This window comes from Thermobia domestica, chromosome 11 (genome assembly GCF_964235325.1).
Source record: "Thermobia domestica chromosome 11, izTheDome1.hap1.1, whole genome shotgun sequence".
In the NCBI taxonomy this organism is placed as follows: Eukaryota; Metazoa; Arthropoda; class Insecta; order Zygentoma; family Lepismatidae; genus Thermobia; species Thermobia domestica.
Genome location: NC_137464.1, coordinates 13,751,520 through 13,765,701, shown reverse-complemented (window position 1 = coordinate 13,765,701; position 14,182 = coordinate 13,751,520). Strand labels below are relative to the sequence as shown.

General features: G+C 33.6%; 1 protein-coding gene across 1 annotated transcript in view; it reads right to left on the bottom strand.

The window, feature by feature from the left end:
- Window positions 1–14,182, bottom strand: part of LOC145664837 (uncharacterized) — a 101,319-nt gene that overhangs the window by 14,458 nt on the left and 72,679 nt on the right. The window contains exons 13-14 of the mRNA XM_081731842.1: window positions 9,385–10,440; window positions 3,919–4,047 (exon numbers count right to left, since the gene is read on the bottom strand). Of these exons, the coding sequence (XP_081587968.1) occupies window positions 3,919–4,047; window positions 9,385–10,440 (1,185 nt within the window). The remainder of the gene's footprint in view (window positions 1–3,918; window positions 4,048–9,384; window positions 10,441–14,182) is intronic.

Here is a 14,182-nt window from a genome sequence, read left to right as displayed (position 1 = left end):
CTAACCTAACCTAACATAAACTAATCTAAGCTAACCTGAACTAACCTAAACTAACCTAATGTTAGTAGAAATAAGCGAAATTCTATCATTTTTTGGAAAATTATGCGGGACCCCTACACTAATATAACATAAACTAAACTAACCTAAGCTACCTTAAACTAACCGAATGTGAACAGAAATTATCAAATTGTAACATTTTTAGAGAAAAGAGCTGGAGCCCTAATGCTAAACATAGGCCATAATATTGATAATAAAAATAAAAATTAAAGTGAATTTCATATTAGACACTATAATTAAAAAGTTTGGAAATAACATAAGCGTTTTTTTTTTTTTTTTTCCTCACCCAGAACTGACATTTTATGCAGTTTATTACCCCATCTACCTTATAAAGCATTCTTGATAGACTTTAACAATTATAAGAAACTAATGTGCATTTTATTCTACTAAAACCAATAAACTGTGAGAGATGATTTCTCACATCAAAATAAGAAAAGAAGTTCTATAGACCTTAAGTTAACAAAAAATTGGTTACTTACCAATATGTCCTCCCGTGGGAAAACTAAAAATTCTCCAAATTTACCGGAACAACAAGATAGTTTCTTCTTCAGTGGTAAGGGAACAAAGATAAAAATGGAGGAGAGAAATATGGTATGGAAAAAGGAATACATACCACTAAATAAATACAATGTGAGAGATGGATACTAAAAGCAACGAGCAGAGCACAGAGGACAAAAGAAAGAACTAGCTAAGTTGAAAGAAGCGCGATGTATATGTTAACGTCACTGTTGCCAGATTCAAAATATACATCAAAGGTAGGTAGCCAGATTTTGTCAATATTGGCAAAATCCAGATTTAAAGCTGGTTTATATTTATGAATAAGGGATGATATGTATCTGTTTCATATCGTGTGTATGCTATTTTAGGCGAAATGTCAATCCTGACATACCCTTTTCTTGTGACTTTTTGTGTTTTTTGAGTGTGCAATGTGTTCTTTAATTCGGGTGTTAATATTATGTTTGGTTTGACTTATAGGCCTATATGAAGCGTCACATTCATACTGAGTTCGGTAAATACCTGTCCTATTTAGTGGATGAACAAGATTAACTTTTCAAGCCGATAAGACACTTTTCTAAACTTTTTGGGGGGATGCTGGTGGTATGTATTCCTTTCTTCATACCATAATTGTCTCATCTATTTTTATCCTTGTTACTTTACTGCTAAAGATGGAACTAGCTTGTTGTTCCGATACTTCTGGAAAAATATTTAGTTTTCCAACGGGAGGACATATTGCTAACAAGTAACCATTTAAAAAAAAAAAAAAAAAAAAGAATCATTCTCTCATTCGCCTACATAACTTTAATTCTATAGACCTGTTTGGTGGTGGTGGGCAAAGTCCATAATTTCAAAACTAGGACTGTCCAAAAGCACGGAAAAATACGTCGCGACACACGTTAGTTACTTCAAACTTAAGGAACTGTGTAGCGGAGCGGTCCATATTAATGTACTATATTTCAGCAAAGTGCAGTGCGGTGGGCAAAGTATTCTCCACAGGACATAAGTAATTCCTAGACATGCTCTGACTTAACCTTTAGTAACCGAGACTTTTAAATCCAGGAAAATCCTTTTAAAGCGGAGAGGGCTTACACTGGTTTTGAAGGGTTTACACAATTTGCAATATCTCAGCTTCTAATTGACAAAAAAATATGAAATAAAAAAATAATAAAAAAACTTGGCTCTAAATTGTTATATTTTATCCTGGACGTGTACGTGTATATACAGACTATACTTTTTGTTCAGTTATTATTTTTTTTTATAAAAAAATAAATAAAAATATATTTTTTTCATAACTGCACTCCTTTTCCTCAAGTATTGAGAACGGAAATTACTTGGATATTTGCTCTCCGAGTGTTATCAACATTAAAATGTTTTATAAGTAGAGTCAATAACCTATTTTATTATAAAATGGTTCTTTTGTATGTTACAAAAGTTCTTATAACAAAGTCTCTATTATGACCAAGGTTGAAAGTTATATCGTTTGGTACGGAGAACCCTTTCGCTTCATAGCAGCCTCCAGGGTTGTTCAAGGATACACTTCTAGGAGACCTCAGCTCATAGCAGTCTTCTTGAGGTACGGTAATGTTTAAGATATACCCCTTCGCTTCGTAGCATCCCCCATAGTAATGTTATGGTTAGAAGAGCCCCTTCGCTTCAGAGCAGCCTCCAGGGTTAATTAGGATAGGTTGCGATCAGTGGTCGACTGATGCTCGCTTCCTCGTGATTCCTCTTTTATATATCCTCTTCGGGTGGCTCGTCTTCTTTCGGTTCCTTTCGTGTGGCTCGTCTCCTTTCGGTTTCCTTCATGTCTTCCACTTTAGTGTATCGTTTGCTTATTTGTAAATATTAGCACGTGTCGTTTATGAGCATGTGCTTGCTTTCTAATGTAAGGATCCTTACAATATATTTTATATTACCCGAGAAACATTCATTCCAATACCACTTTCTATCTTGATTTACTCCTGTGGTGAAGGAAAATGATATATATTTTATGTTATTTAGTAAGAAAGTTCTAAGTTTGTATATATAACGGCGAGAGAAGTTGATGTGCTGACCACATCACCGCAAAGGAACGAATATTACACAGTAGTCCCTGGCCCTGTAAGAACTATTGCGCCAGGAGTTTTTTAATTTAATTAATTAATTTTCAATATATATTGTGAACACTTTCGAACGTCTATAGACTGTCATCAAACAATACCTACTGCTAAACCTTATGCTCTTTCCTGATATTGGTTGATAACGGCCTTACACAATCGAAAGTACACAGTTAATTTTGTTTTCATTTTATTTAAATAGTGTATTAAACGTATATACAGGGCGTCCGAGAAGTCCTGTACCCCTAGGTTTGAGAATCACAAACAACAACGTCAGTTTAATTTTAGTTGTGGTATTGGTAACACTGATTTCATTGTCACAGACAGCACTGTCTGGTATTCTTGCGTTCAAGGTCATATGCAGTATTTCAGTTATGAAGCCATGGTTGATGTCAGTGATTCTAGTTAACACGGTTGGAAAACGGTTGAGAAACACTCAATGGCCCCTACAAAGCCCGGACCTTACAACACTAAATAATTAATTGTGAGGAATAATCAAGAAACATGTCTGTCATCGTCGGTACAGGGCAGATGAAGAACTGCACGAAAGTGTAGAGCAAGCCTTTCGAACGGTAACTTTTTAAATATTCTGTAGTACAGCACAATGGAGATTGACTAAATACACAGTTAGTATGAGCATGGGCGCCCGAAGGGGAGGGCAGGATGGGGTCCAACCCTCCTTCTCCTCGGCTCACGAAAATGTATTAAATTTCTTAAAATTTTCTTAATACAAATAAAAAATACCAAACGTAATATAGCAACCTCCCCTAGAAAATTTTCTTCGGGCGCCCATGAGCATGAATAATAATAGAGATTGACTAGATACATGGTTCGTATATGTAAGTGCTCTACTACAGTTCTTTGTTAGTTAGGTTTGAGTTGATTTTTAGTTTATCGTCCCTTTCACCAGCAAGGCTATATGAGACGGGACCTGCTGATTAACGTGAAATCCGAACCATATGAACTCCCGCCGGGAATCGAAACCGGGTCTCCTACGCCAAAGTAGTTAGGTTTGAGGTTGGTGTCCCTTTCAAAAACGAGGCTATATACAAAAAGATTGGATCTACAGATTAATGTGAGGTCCGAAACAAATGAATTCCTCTTGGGTATCGAATTCGGGTTCCCCACGCTAAAGGTTTTTACGCTATCCATGCTCTTTTTGTGATATTTAAACCTAAGGGTACGGGGACATTTCGAATACCCTATATAACACCTCATATTTTGATATTTATGAAATAAATGTGTAATATGAGAAACATAAACTTACAAATTTTTCTGTCGAGCTTCGTTTAAGTTCTTCCAGAACATACTGAGTAAACCTTTGTTCCTCAGCATCTATCATTTGACTGTACTTTGAACACAAGCTTACAATACTGTCCATTCTATTCATTTGAAGCTATAAAGGAAATAACAATAACAATAACAATAATAATAATAATAATAATAATAATAATAATAATAATAATAATAATAATAATAATAATAATAATAATAATAATAATAATAATAATGGGCATGGTGACTTAGTGGTAGAGCATTCACCTTTGGTGCAGGGCATCCCTGGTTCGATCTCAAACCAAGTGAGCTTGTGGTGTAGAACATCGTATCCCTAGGTTTTCTCCCGTTTCCTCCCACTTTCTTATTCCATCAGTTCCTTTATAATCATCCGTCTAATTTAACCTATAGAAGTGAAACTGACAGATTTCATTTTTATTTCATTTTAATAATATTAATAACTAACGTCAATTACCTCTTCGCTGGGTTAAAATAAGCAAAAATTAGTAATAGATGTTCCATTAGTCAGTCATTTTTTACTATTACTAAAGCGCTCTCTGATATCGGCCATTTCAGATCATTTTTATACCTATATCTCCCCGCCCCCCAAGTTGCGGAGCCGAATTTGGATTTAAACGGTATCGGAAGTGTCACTGTTCATCTCATCGACCCAGCAAACTATGGATTCGGCACTAATAACGGTCACTTTCGATCATTTTTATGTATCTCCCCCTACCTCAAGTTGCGGACTTCAATTTGGATTTAAACGCATTGAAGTGTCCCTCTTTGTCTCAGCGACCCCCAAAACTATAGATTCGACATTAATATCGGCCACTTTCGATTATTTTTATATATCTTCCCCTCCCCAAAGTTCTGGGGGCCGAATATGAATTTAAATGGCATCGTAAGTGTCACTGTTCATCTCAGCGACCCCCAAAACTATAGATTCGACTCTAATATTGGTCATTTTCGATCATTTTCATGATTTCCCCTCCCCTAAGTTGCACCGTCAAAGTGAAATGATAAAAACCATCCCAGGCGCGAACCTCATCTATGTTGAAAATTTGATCGAGATTGGTTGGGTACTTCGAAAGTTATTAAGTCTCAAACATAATCACTTTCAATTTTATTTATATGCAACGTAGATAAGAACAGCAAACGCCTTTTATAAAAGAGATAATTCTACTATAAAAGAAAATGTTATTATAACTGACTACATATCAGTAAATAATATCCAACGGAATCACAATTGCCATACCAAATTCATCAGACGTTCAAAATTTATTCGCACAAAATGCAGTAACGTAAATAAGAAACTGACATTGATTTCTAAGTGTTAAAAAATAGTTTGTTATGCTAGCAATTACATTGACTTACTAATTTTTCCTTTAATTTGTTGTGCATATGCGTTTTATGTTATTTTTTAAAATTATCTTCAAGAAACAAATATGTATTACCCAAGTAAGACTCATATATATAATTTGTGTCAATAGAAGATTAGTTTAATCTCCAATGCTTTTATCAAGAAATCCCTGCACAAATGTTCTTTTCTATACAAAAGCAAGTTTATCGAGAGGTCAGCGTTTCCATTTTTGAATGCTTGCACCTACAGAGCAAGTTGGTCACATAAAATAATTCTATCTTCATGTGAGAAGTGTAACCTATTGAAAAAGGCTACAGAATAAATTGTTGAAACTATTCAGGATAAATCTTAAAGACAGAATAAACAGGTAACTCCACACTATCACTTTTTAAACAAAACGGATATTAAAATGGGCAATGAACAATATCTACTATCTTTGTATATTGTAATATTAGGGTTGCAAACTCTGAAAAATAAAATTATCGACACATGCTCAAAGTCCTGAAAACAGACGAAGAATAACTATATTTTAAACCTTGAAACATATAGTTGACCCTGACAAAAACACCGGTCAGTTGGTAACTCTATTAATACTTTCCTACAAAACTTCCAAACATGCTCTACGGCTTAAGTATACTAAGGTTCATCACTGGAGAAACTGAGAAGTATTTAATCCAAACAGAGTTGTTGTAACTTAATACTCACCACCCTCGGTCCACCTTATATCTTTCCATAATTTTGATTTACTCAATAATAACGTACCTAAACGTATCGTATCAATTAGAATTTTCCCTTTTTATTCCCCATAATCATAATCATAATTTATTGCATCCGTTCATCGTTATACAACGAAATTGGACATGTCAGTTATATACACATAAACATACACACTATTATACTTCTTATAGATTCACTTATTTACTTACTATACATTTAATTTTACGCATACGAATTATTTTGTACATATTCTTCAACAGAGTAAAAGCATTGTTCTATTAAGTACCATTTAAGTTTGGATCTAAAGCTATTTACAGATACCTGATTTTTTAATACATGATGGAAGTAGATTGTATAATAGAGTACCTTTGTGAATAACTAATTTATTGTATATATTTATTCTATGTGCATGCAAGTGAATGTCTTCTTTACTTCTTGAATTGTATCAGTGAATGTCTTTGTTAACAATAAATTCACTACTATGTTTTTGTCAAATACATTAATATTTCGAACAAATCCATTGAGGGAAGAGTCATATTTCAAGTTGCTTAAAAATATTTCTGCAAGAAGAGTTCCACTCAACTCCTACAAGTATCCTTACCACTTTTTTTCTGTAGCCATACAATGTTCTGTGCATCTTAGAGATTTCGATCTTATTATCTGTACGATTCCTAGTGCTCAAGAAGAAAGAAATCGAGTGTCAGACCCCCTCGAACTTCTTAAGTCTATACCAGATGAAATGCTACTTTTAAGGCATCTTCAAATATCTTTTTCTTTTCAATACCGCCTCCAGTCTTGGATACAGCCTTACCATTGACAGTTTCAGTTAGTCTGAACGAATGGGTAACATTTGAAATAGTTTTATAGGGATTAGGTAACAGGATTGCCAGATTTCCGGGCTTCGTACAGAGAGGCCGGGTTCGAAATGCATCTACGGGTATACGCGTCGACAAACTAAATGTATAGGTTTAAATAGTAAATTATCTATAATTAAATACCCATGCAATTTATGCCTTATAAAGTACGTTGTACTTTCTTATTGTTTGTTATTTACAGAAATTATATTTTTATTGTGACAAAAATGCTAGATTTAAATTCTTTTCATTGTTGAGCTTGTATCATCGCGCGGCATCAACACTATTTTCGTTTAATGATTTTACAATGGTGGGAATGGAACTTTTAAAATTAGTTTCGATGGAAATAAGTTTTGTGTTTTGAAATCTATTATACCAATACTTATTAGGAAGGATAATAATAATTGTTGTGAACCATGGAGTGAGTTTATAGAGCAAGCTAATGCACCAAACCTCTTCAAAAAATAATGCAGTATATTCTCGCTATATCAGTCAGTAATACATACATATCGAATGAGTGTTTAATGTATTCAAAGCTTTATGGCCATATTACAGAAACGGAATCTCAATGGAGATTGTGATGCCCGAAACTTGTTTTCAAATGAACTTGAAAACGAGCTATCTACACAAAAAAAAAAAAAAAAAAAAAACTCTGGAAAATAGCACTCTTCTTCAGCAGTGAGGAATTCCCAAAAAAAATATGAATAATAAGGTAGGTATCTGTAGTCATTTATATTTTGTGTTGGGGCCGCGATGGCTCAGTGGTAGAGCGTTCACCTCTGGTGCTTGGGGTCCAGGGTTCGGTCCCCGCCCCCGCCAAGTGAACTTTGTGGTGGACAAACACCGTGTGCGTGGGTTTTCTCGGGGTTCTCCCGTTTCCTCCCACTTTCTTCATTCCACCATTTCACTCATTACTCATCATCACCGTCTCCTTTAGCCTAACCGGCATAACCGTGGGACGTAAAACTCAAAGATATATTTTGTGTTATTTTCATTTAATTTGGGTGAAGTATACGTTTGATTAGTAGTAGTAGTAGTAGTAATGTAAATAGTTAGGTTGATTTTGAGTTTAACGTCTCTTCCAGCAGCGAGGCTATATGAGACATGTAGTGATTATATTGCGTGGCACTAACACTGTTTTCAGCTGTTAGAAGCATGCAGAAGTTTTAAATTTGTGTACGCAATTACTTAAATGCTTCTAGTCTCCGGGCTTGCCTTCATTTCAATTTGAGTTCTATTAGGTAAAGGATTCCCCACCCCTTCCTCAACCTCCATTAGGAGCACGCCGAAGTTGGCCACGTAATGTAGTAAAGAGCCGTAGTGGGAAAAATTAACAATGTTAACGCATTAAAATTAAGAAATCGCCTTAAGAAAATATTAAATTAAATTTAAAAAATGTCAGAGAAAAGTAAAGGTTCAACTTAAAATTAATTTCAACGTTCATTTTAAAATTAAAATTAAAATTGACAAGTTCCACAATTATACAATCAGAATTGCCTTGAGTTGTGAAAGTTTATGTAAAATTTAACGAATAAGGCTAAGGGGATGGGAAAAATTTGTCTATTAGTATGAAAATTTTTTCTTCTAACAAAACATAATTGGATTTAGGATTGGTTCTTATGGATCTTTTTTATGCGACTTTCAAACAGTAATGTGAAGGAATCCTAAATAATACCTCATCTATGTAGTTGCACTGTCTTTTGTTCACTTGTTACTACGTCGCTTTTTGTGACCAACGTTTCAGCGATTGGGGAAATTATTAAATGTTGAATTATGTAAAAATCAACTATTCTTTTAAAATTGTTTTGTAATTTTAAAAAAAGTGTGAATTATTTTGTATTATTGATGAATTTTGTTGGTAGAACTAAATATCTTTTTGTGTTTCTCAGATGCTAGATTGCAGAAGAAGGATTTACTGGAGTAATCACCATGTTTGTTTTTCCTGAACCCCACGAATGTCACTATAATCTATGGAAAAATTTAAAATTCAAGATGTATACTATGAAAATTTCAGGTGTGGATAACCTTCTGGATAGACTAACCATTGAAAAGGCTGTACTGTTAACGTTGAAGGATATATTTAAAAAGATAATGGTAGAATATTTCAGAAAATATGTTTACAATGCTGGTGAACATGGTTTTGACACTTTGTTCCCATCCTACCCAATGCACACTGCCAACTTGGCACTCCAATTCTGTTATTGTATGCTCATTTTAGTTTTTCAGAGTTCACTACTCAAAGAATAATTATGAAATATTTTATATTAAGATCAGAGGAGGATCGTGAGGGAAGTCATATCAGTAAAAAATTAAAGTTTTTTTTTCGCTTCAAAACAAGGGGAGACATGATATCTGATGTGCCAATTGTTAAATACAAGAATTAGTACATTAAGTAACTTTTCTTCCCTTAGTTTGAAGTGATAAATCTAGTTTTTACATGTAACTGTCCTCACGAGACGCCTTTGATTAAAATATCTCTTCTCAGATATCCTACTTTTTCTAATGTATTTAAGTAATAACTTACTCTTTCACCAGGAGATCCAGTTCTGTGTGAATCAACTACCATTCTTATAGCATGTTGAGAAGCTCCTGACTTTTTGCTAGAAATTCCTTGTGTTTGTGTGGTGTCTTCAGTTAATGATCTTTGTTTCTTCAGTTTAATGATGCTAGACCGACTGATGACTTTTTTGTACTGTAAATTCCTTGAACTTGGTACTCTTCTTCGAAATGATTTGCCTCTCATGTATGGAATCTTGTACTCTTCGTATGAGGACGCTGGAGCCACTGGTTCTTCCTCCACCACTGTTGATAAAAGTCTCTGGTTTGTTGAAGGTGAAACGACTTCTGGTTCTTCTAAAAACTCTTTGCTGGCTGACGAATTCTCAGTACAATTTTCTACTTGCCCGAGAAAATCTGTGCTAGTGCTTTCGCCAAGTGTTGCAACAGTACTACCTGACACATTAGAAGAAGGGCTTTTTTCTTGATGCTTCGGTAATATTGGTAGGGTTCGCGACTTATAAATAGTATTTCTTCCAATGGACTTTGTTTTTGCTGGCACCTCAGATAGTTCATGTTTGTAAGACGAGCTTGTTTCAACACGTAGTGATATTGATGTGCTTGTATCTTGTGCACGGTCTTTGGAAGTACTATTTTCGTCAGGAGATACAGACATTGTAACGGTGGTGGGTTTCATACTTGAAGTTGTATGCTTTGTTGATAGTGAAGTTTCATTGGCTAAGTTATTAGGACTTCCTCCACCACTTGCTGGGATGAAAGATTGAATAAGATACATACTTTCCGATGGTTTCCTTCTGGAAACACTTTCTTCAGAACTAAGGAAACGTGTTTGTACAGATTTATTTACTGACGAAGATTGAGCGTCCGCTGAATATTTTTCTTCAAGACGAGATGCTGTTCTATCCCACAGAACATCACAATAACTTATATTCTTACAGTCTTGAACATTACTTTTCTCTCTAACATAGGTAATAGAATTTCGCTCGGAAAATATATTCCTAAGAGATGACTTGTCTTTCCTTGAGTCCTGGTTGTAAGAATCTCCTTCGCCTTTAGCGTTTTCCTGAAGAAAGAAAGAGAAGACTTAAGAATGTATTTTAAAAAGTATAAAATACTTTACTAATTCCATTTTAGCTGCACAGACTTAGCAGAACATTTAAGAGCCTGACATACAAAAAAAAAAAAAAAAATCTTTTGCTTGTTTTTCGTAAGTGAAAGAAAATAATGAAATTCAACTTACCACAGTCATAGATAATGTTATTCTACAACAGAAAATATGAATCTGAAATATTTTCAGTGTTGCCATCCATAGAAACTGTAGTGTTCCCAGAATAGCATTTGCCCCAAAATCTAAGTTAAGACAGCGACTAGAGGAACGAACTCAACTGCATTTGATTATGTACAGGAGCGAATTAAGGGCGAAGCCAATGGAGCCCAAGCTCAGGGGCCCCCAAAAATCCCTCTCTTTAATACTAAAATATAGAAATCAACTTATTATATTATAGGCTTCAGACCCATGCTAGTTTTTTTCCGCTCGCGGTATCGCTAGAGTTAAGTCTTCTTCCACTAGCGTCTTCACGATACTAAGTGAGGAAGTGAGCTATTTTGGACCTCTATTACAATCCAAATTGTTAGCTTGTGAGAATTCCTTTGAAATAGCTCTATCATTACTTAGACCAAATCTAAGAAGTTTTCCAAATCTCCTTTACTCTATTAGTGTTTTTACAGGGACTGATGACCATTTGGCTTGTATTTGGCATTTATGTGTTACACTGCAGTATATGGGCATTTAACTGTTAATAATGAATGTAATCAAGCTAATTATAGTAAACTTGGAGCACATTAAAATATTACAGCATAGTTCTCGATAAGCCTATGAGGCTGTGGAAGGCAGCAAAGAAAACTTACGCGCTGGAATTATTCGTAACATAGGACCAGTGCTCGAAGTGAGACGATATGCGGTGGTATGCCATACCGCCTCTGGTTTTTCAGTAATGAGTACATACCGTCTCTGGTTTTTCAGTGATAAAGACAATATTTAAATAACAGGTATGTTGAGTCAAAATCATAATAAAACATACCGCCTCTGCTTTTTTTCCACTTCGAACACTGCACAGGACCCTTGAAATAGTTGGCTTCAGGGCTCCAAAAGCCTTAATCCGCCCCTGATTATGTATCATATTGTTTTGGTATCCTGTGAACTATTTTTAAAATAATAGTTGTGCTTAGTTTGTAATAAACAAAATAGTTTTAACATACAGTTATTAAAATTAAATAATAATGTTATTCAAAAAGTAGTTTACAGGAAACCAAAACAACATGATACATAATCAAATGCAGTTGAGTTTGTTTCTCTAGTTGCTGCCTTAACTTAGATTTGAGGGAAATGTTATTCTGGCAACATTGAAAATTCTTCATGTTCATATTTTCTGTTGTAGAATAACATTATCTATGATTGTGATAAGTTGCATTTCATTATCTCCTTTCACTGATGAATAAACAAGCAAAAGAAAAATGGTAAATTTTGTATTATTTTTAGGGCCCAACATAATTAATCTTTGTAACATTTAAATTGATTTTCTGCAGGTCTAGTTAGCCTTGAGATTAGATGATTCTTGTGTGCGATTATCTATTCATAGTTCATAGTAGCACTTATAAAGACATGGAAGATGTGGAAATAGTTCCATATCGTCTACATATGTAAGTAATTTTATTAAATTATATTTTCTTTCTTGATGGAAGATATGATCCTTAGTGAATCTGAATGTCCCATTGGTAACAAATGTCCAATTAATATTTACAAAATGTCACAGAACTTATTAGTTAGTGAATCTACTAGCCATTTGTAAACAACGTATTTTTCTAAAAGCATTTTTCACTGCTTACAATAATTAAAGTATTAGTATTCGTGTTAGTAATGATTATTAGTTTCTAGGTAATTGATAAAAAGTTTTTGTTCTTCATATTTTAAACTAATTCCAGAAGCTTCTTCATTTTCTTGATTATAAATTTCTCTCGTATTTAAGTTATATTTAGTATTTGATGGTGTTTCTCAACATTGTATTGAAATTAATTCTTCATGGAATGAATTATGATTTAATTGGCTATAAAAATTATCAGAAAAATTGTGAAAATGTTTTTAAAAAATATCACACACGCTTCAATCATTTGTTCTTGCACACCATCCTGTAATTTGTTCGAATTGTCCGAGTTTACTTTGAATCTGCGAAGCAGCAATGTGACCAGTTCCCAATTCTTTATTGATATTCTGTTTGTGTAGAACTATGTTATGTGAATCTTGTAAATTTGAAATTAAGGCTCTTCACTCATTGGGGTGATGGACCACATTTTCCTCCATGGAAAACTACAATCAAGAAAAAAGAAGCCTCTAGAAGACCACAAATGAAACCATGTACTAAGAAGACCTTTTTTTTTTAGTTATATAACATCAACCATTTACAACAACTGAAACTGAAAAACAATTAACTGTTATCATGTATATTAATAACTTAATTATTATCAACACTGAAAATGAAAATGAGAAATATTGATTAAATATGGTGAATAGAATCATAATTATTTATAAAGATTGGTAGTTGTGGCAAAATGTTTTTTTTTTTTAAAAAAAAAAAGAAGAAGAAGAAGAAATCGTGAATAAATGCCATTTATTGTGATCATTATCCATAATTGCCATTTTATAGGTTGCTTCTTAAGTTTTGATCACCTTAGTATCGGAAATACAAGTGACTTGCTGCTTGGAATTATCGTAAATTACAGCTCAGCTGTGAGATATAAAATATAACGCTCCTCACCGGAGGAGATTAATTATGATGTTTACTAACCAAATACATAGAAAGCACGGTTGAGATGGCTATGAATTGCATGTGAACTATGTACTGTATTCTATGATTGCTTTATAAAGAGTTTTTTAGAGTAGACTTTTTCCAAATACGAATTAAGTTTCTATTTTGTGTTATTTTATTTTGATATAGTTTCTGGTCACAGTGTTCATTAATATTTTTTATCTTCACTTTTATCTTTACGAATGATTTGTGTTTTACTTTCTCCTTTCTTTCGTTTTGATGTGCTCTGGTTATTTTGATATTTTTAAAATCACACTTACTATTTAGTGCTATTACCATCCTTAATGTAGATTAACGCATTCAGTGTGAGCTTTTGACTAATTAATGATATAATACAACTTGGATATGCTCATTTTTACGATACAAACTGCAATTTTTAAAATTTGGTTTATCATTCGGCTATATATATATATATATATATATATATATATATATATATATATATATATATATATATATATATATATATATATATATATATATATATATATATATCTTTTTTGCCACAACAACCCGTCTTGACGTAATTCATACGTTGAGTAAATAATAATTGAACACAGTTACATTGCCTATGAGGCATTAGTTAATTAAATATTAGTGAATTAACAAGACAAGTGTCATATTTGATTTGATTTAAGTTTAGCGTCCTTTTCTGCAGCGAGGCTATACGAGATGTTGACCTACAGCTTAACGTGAAATTCGAACATCATTACCTCCCTTCGGAGTCGAACCCGGGTCTCTTACGCCGAAAGCGGATATGCTAACTGCTTAACCACGACAGGATCATATCTTTGCTATAAAAAGGAAATACAACACATGTATTTTATACAATTATACTCGATATCGATCTATATCTTCGACTTTAAATCAATACAAGTATGGCAAAACATGATTAACACATTTGTACAGGCAAGCAAATTTCAATCTTATGAATTAAAGTTA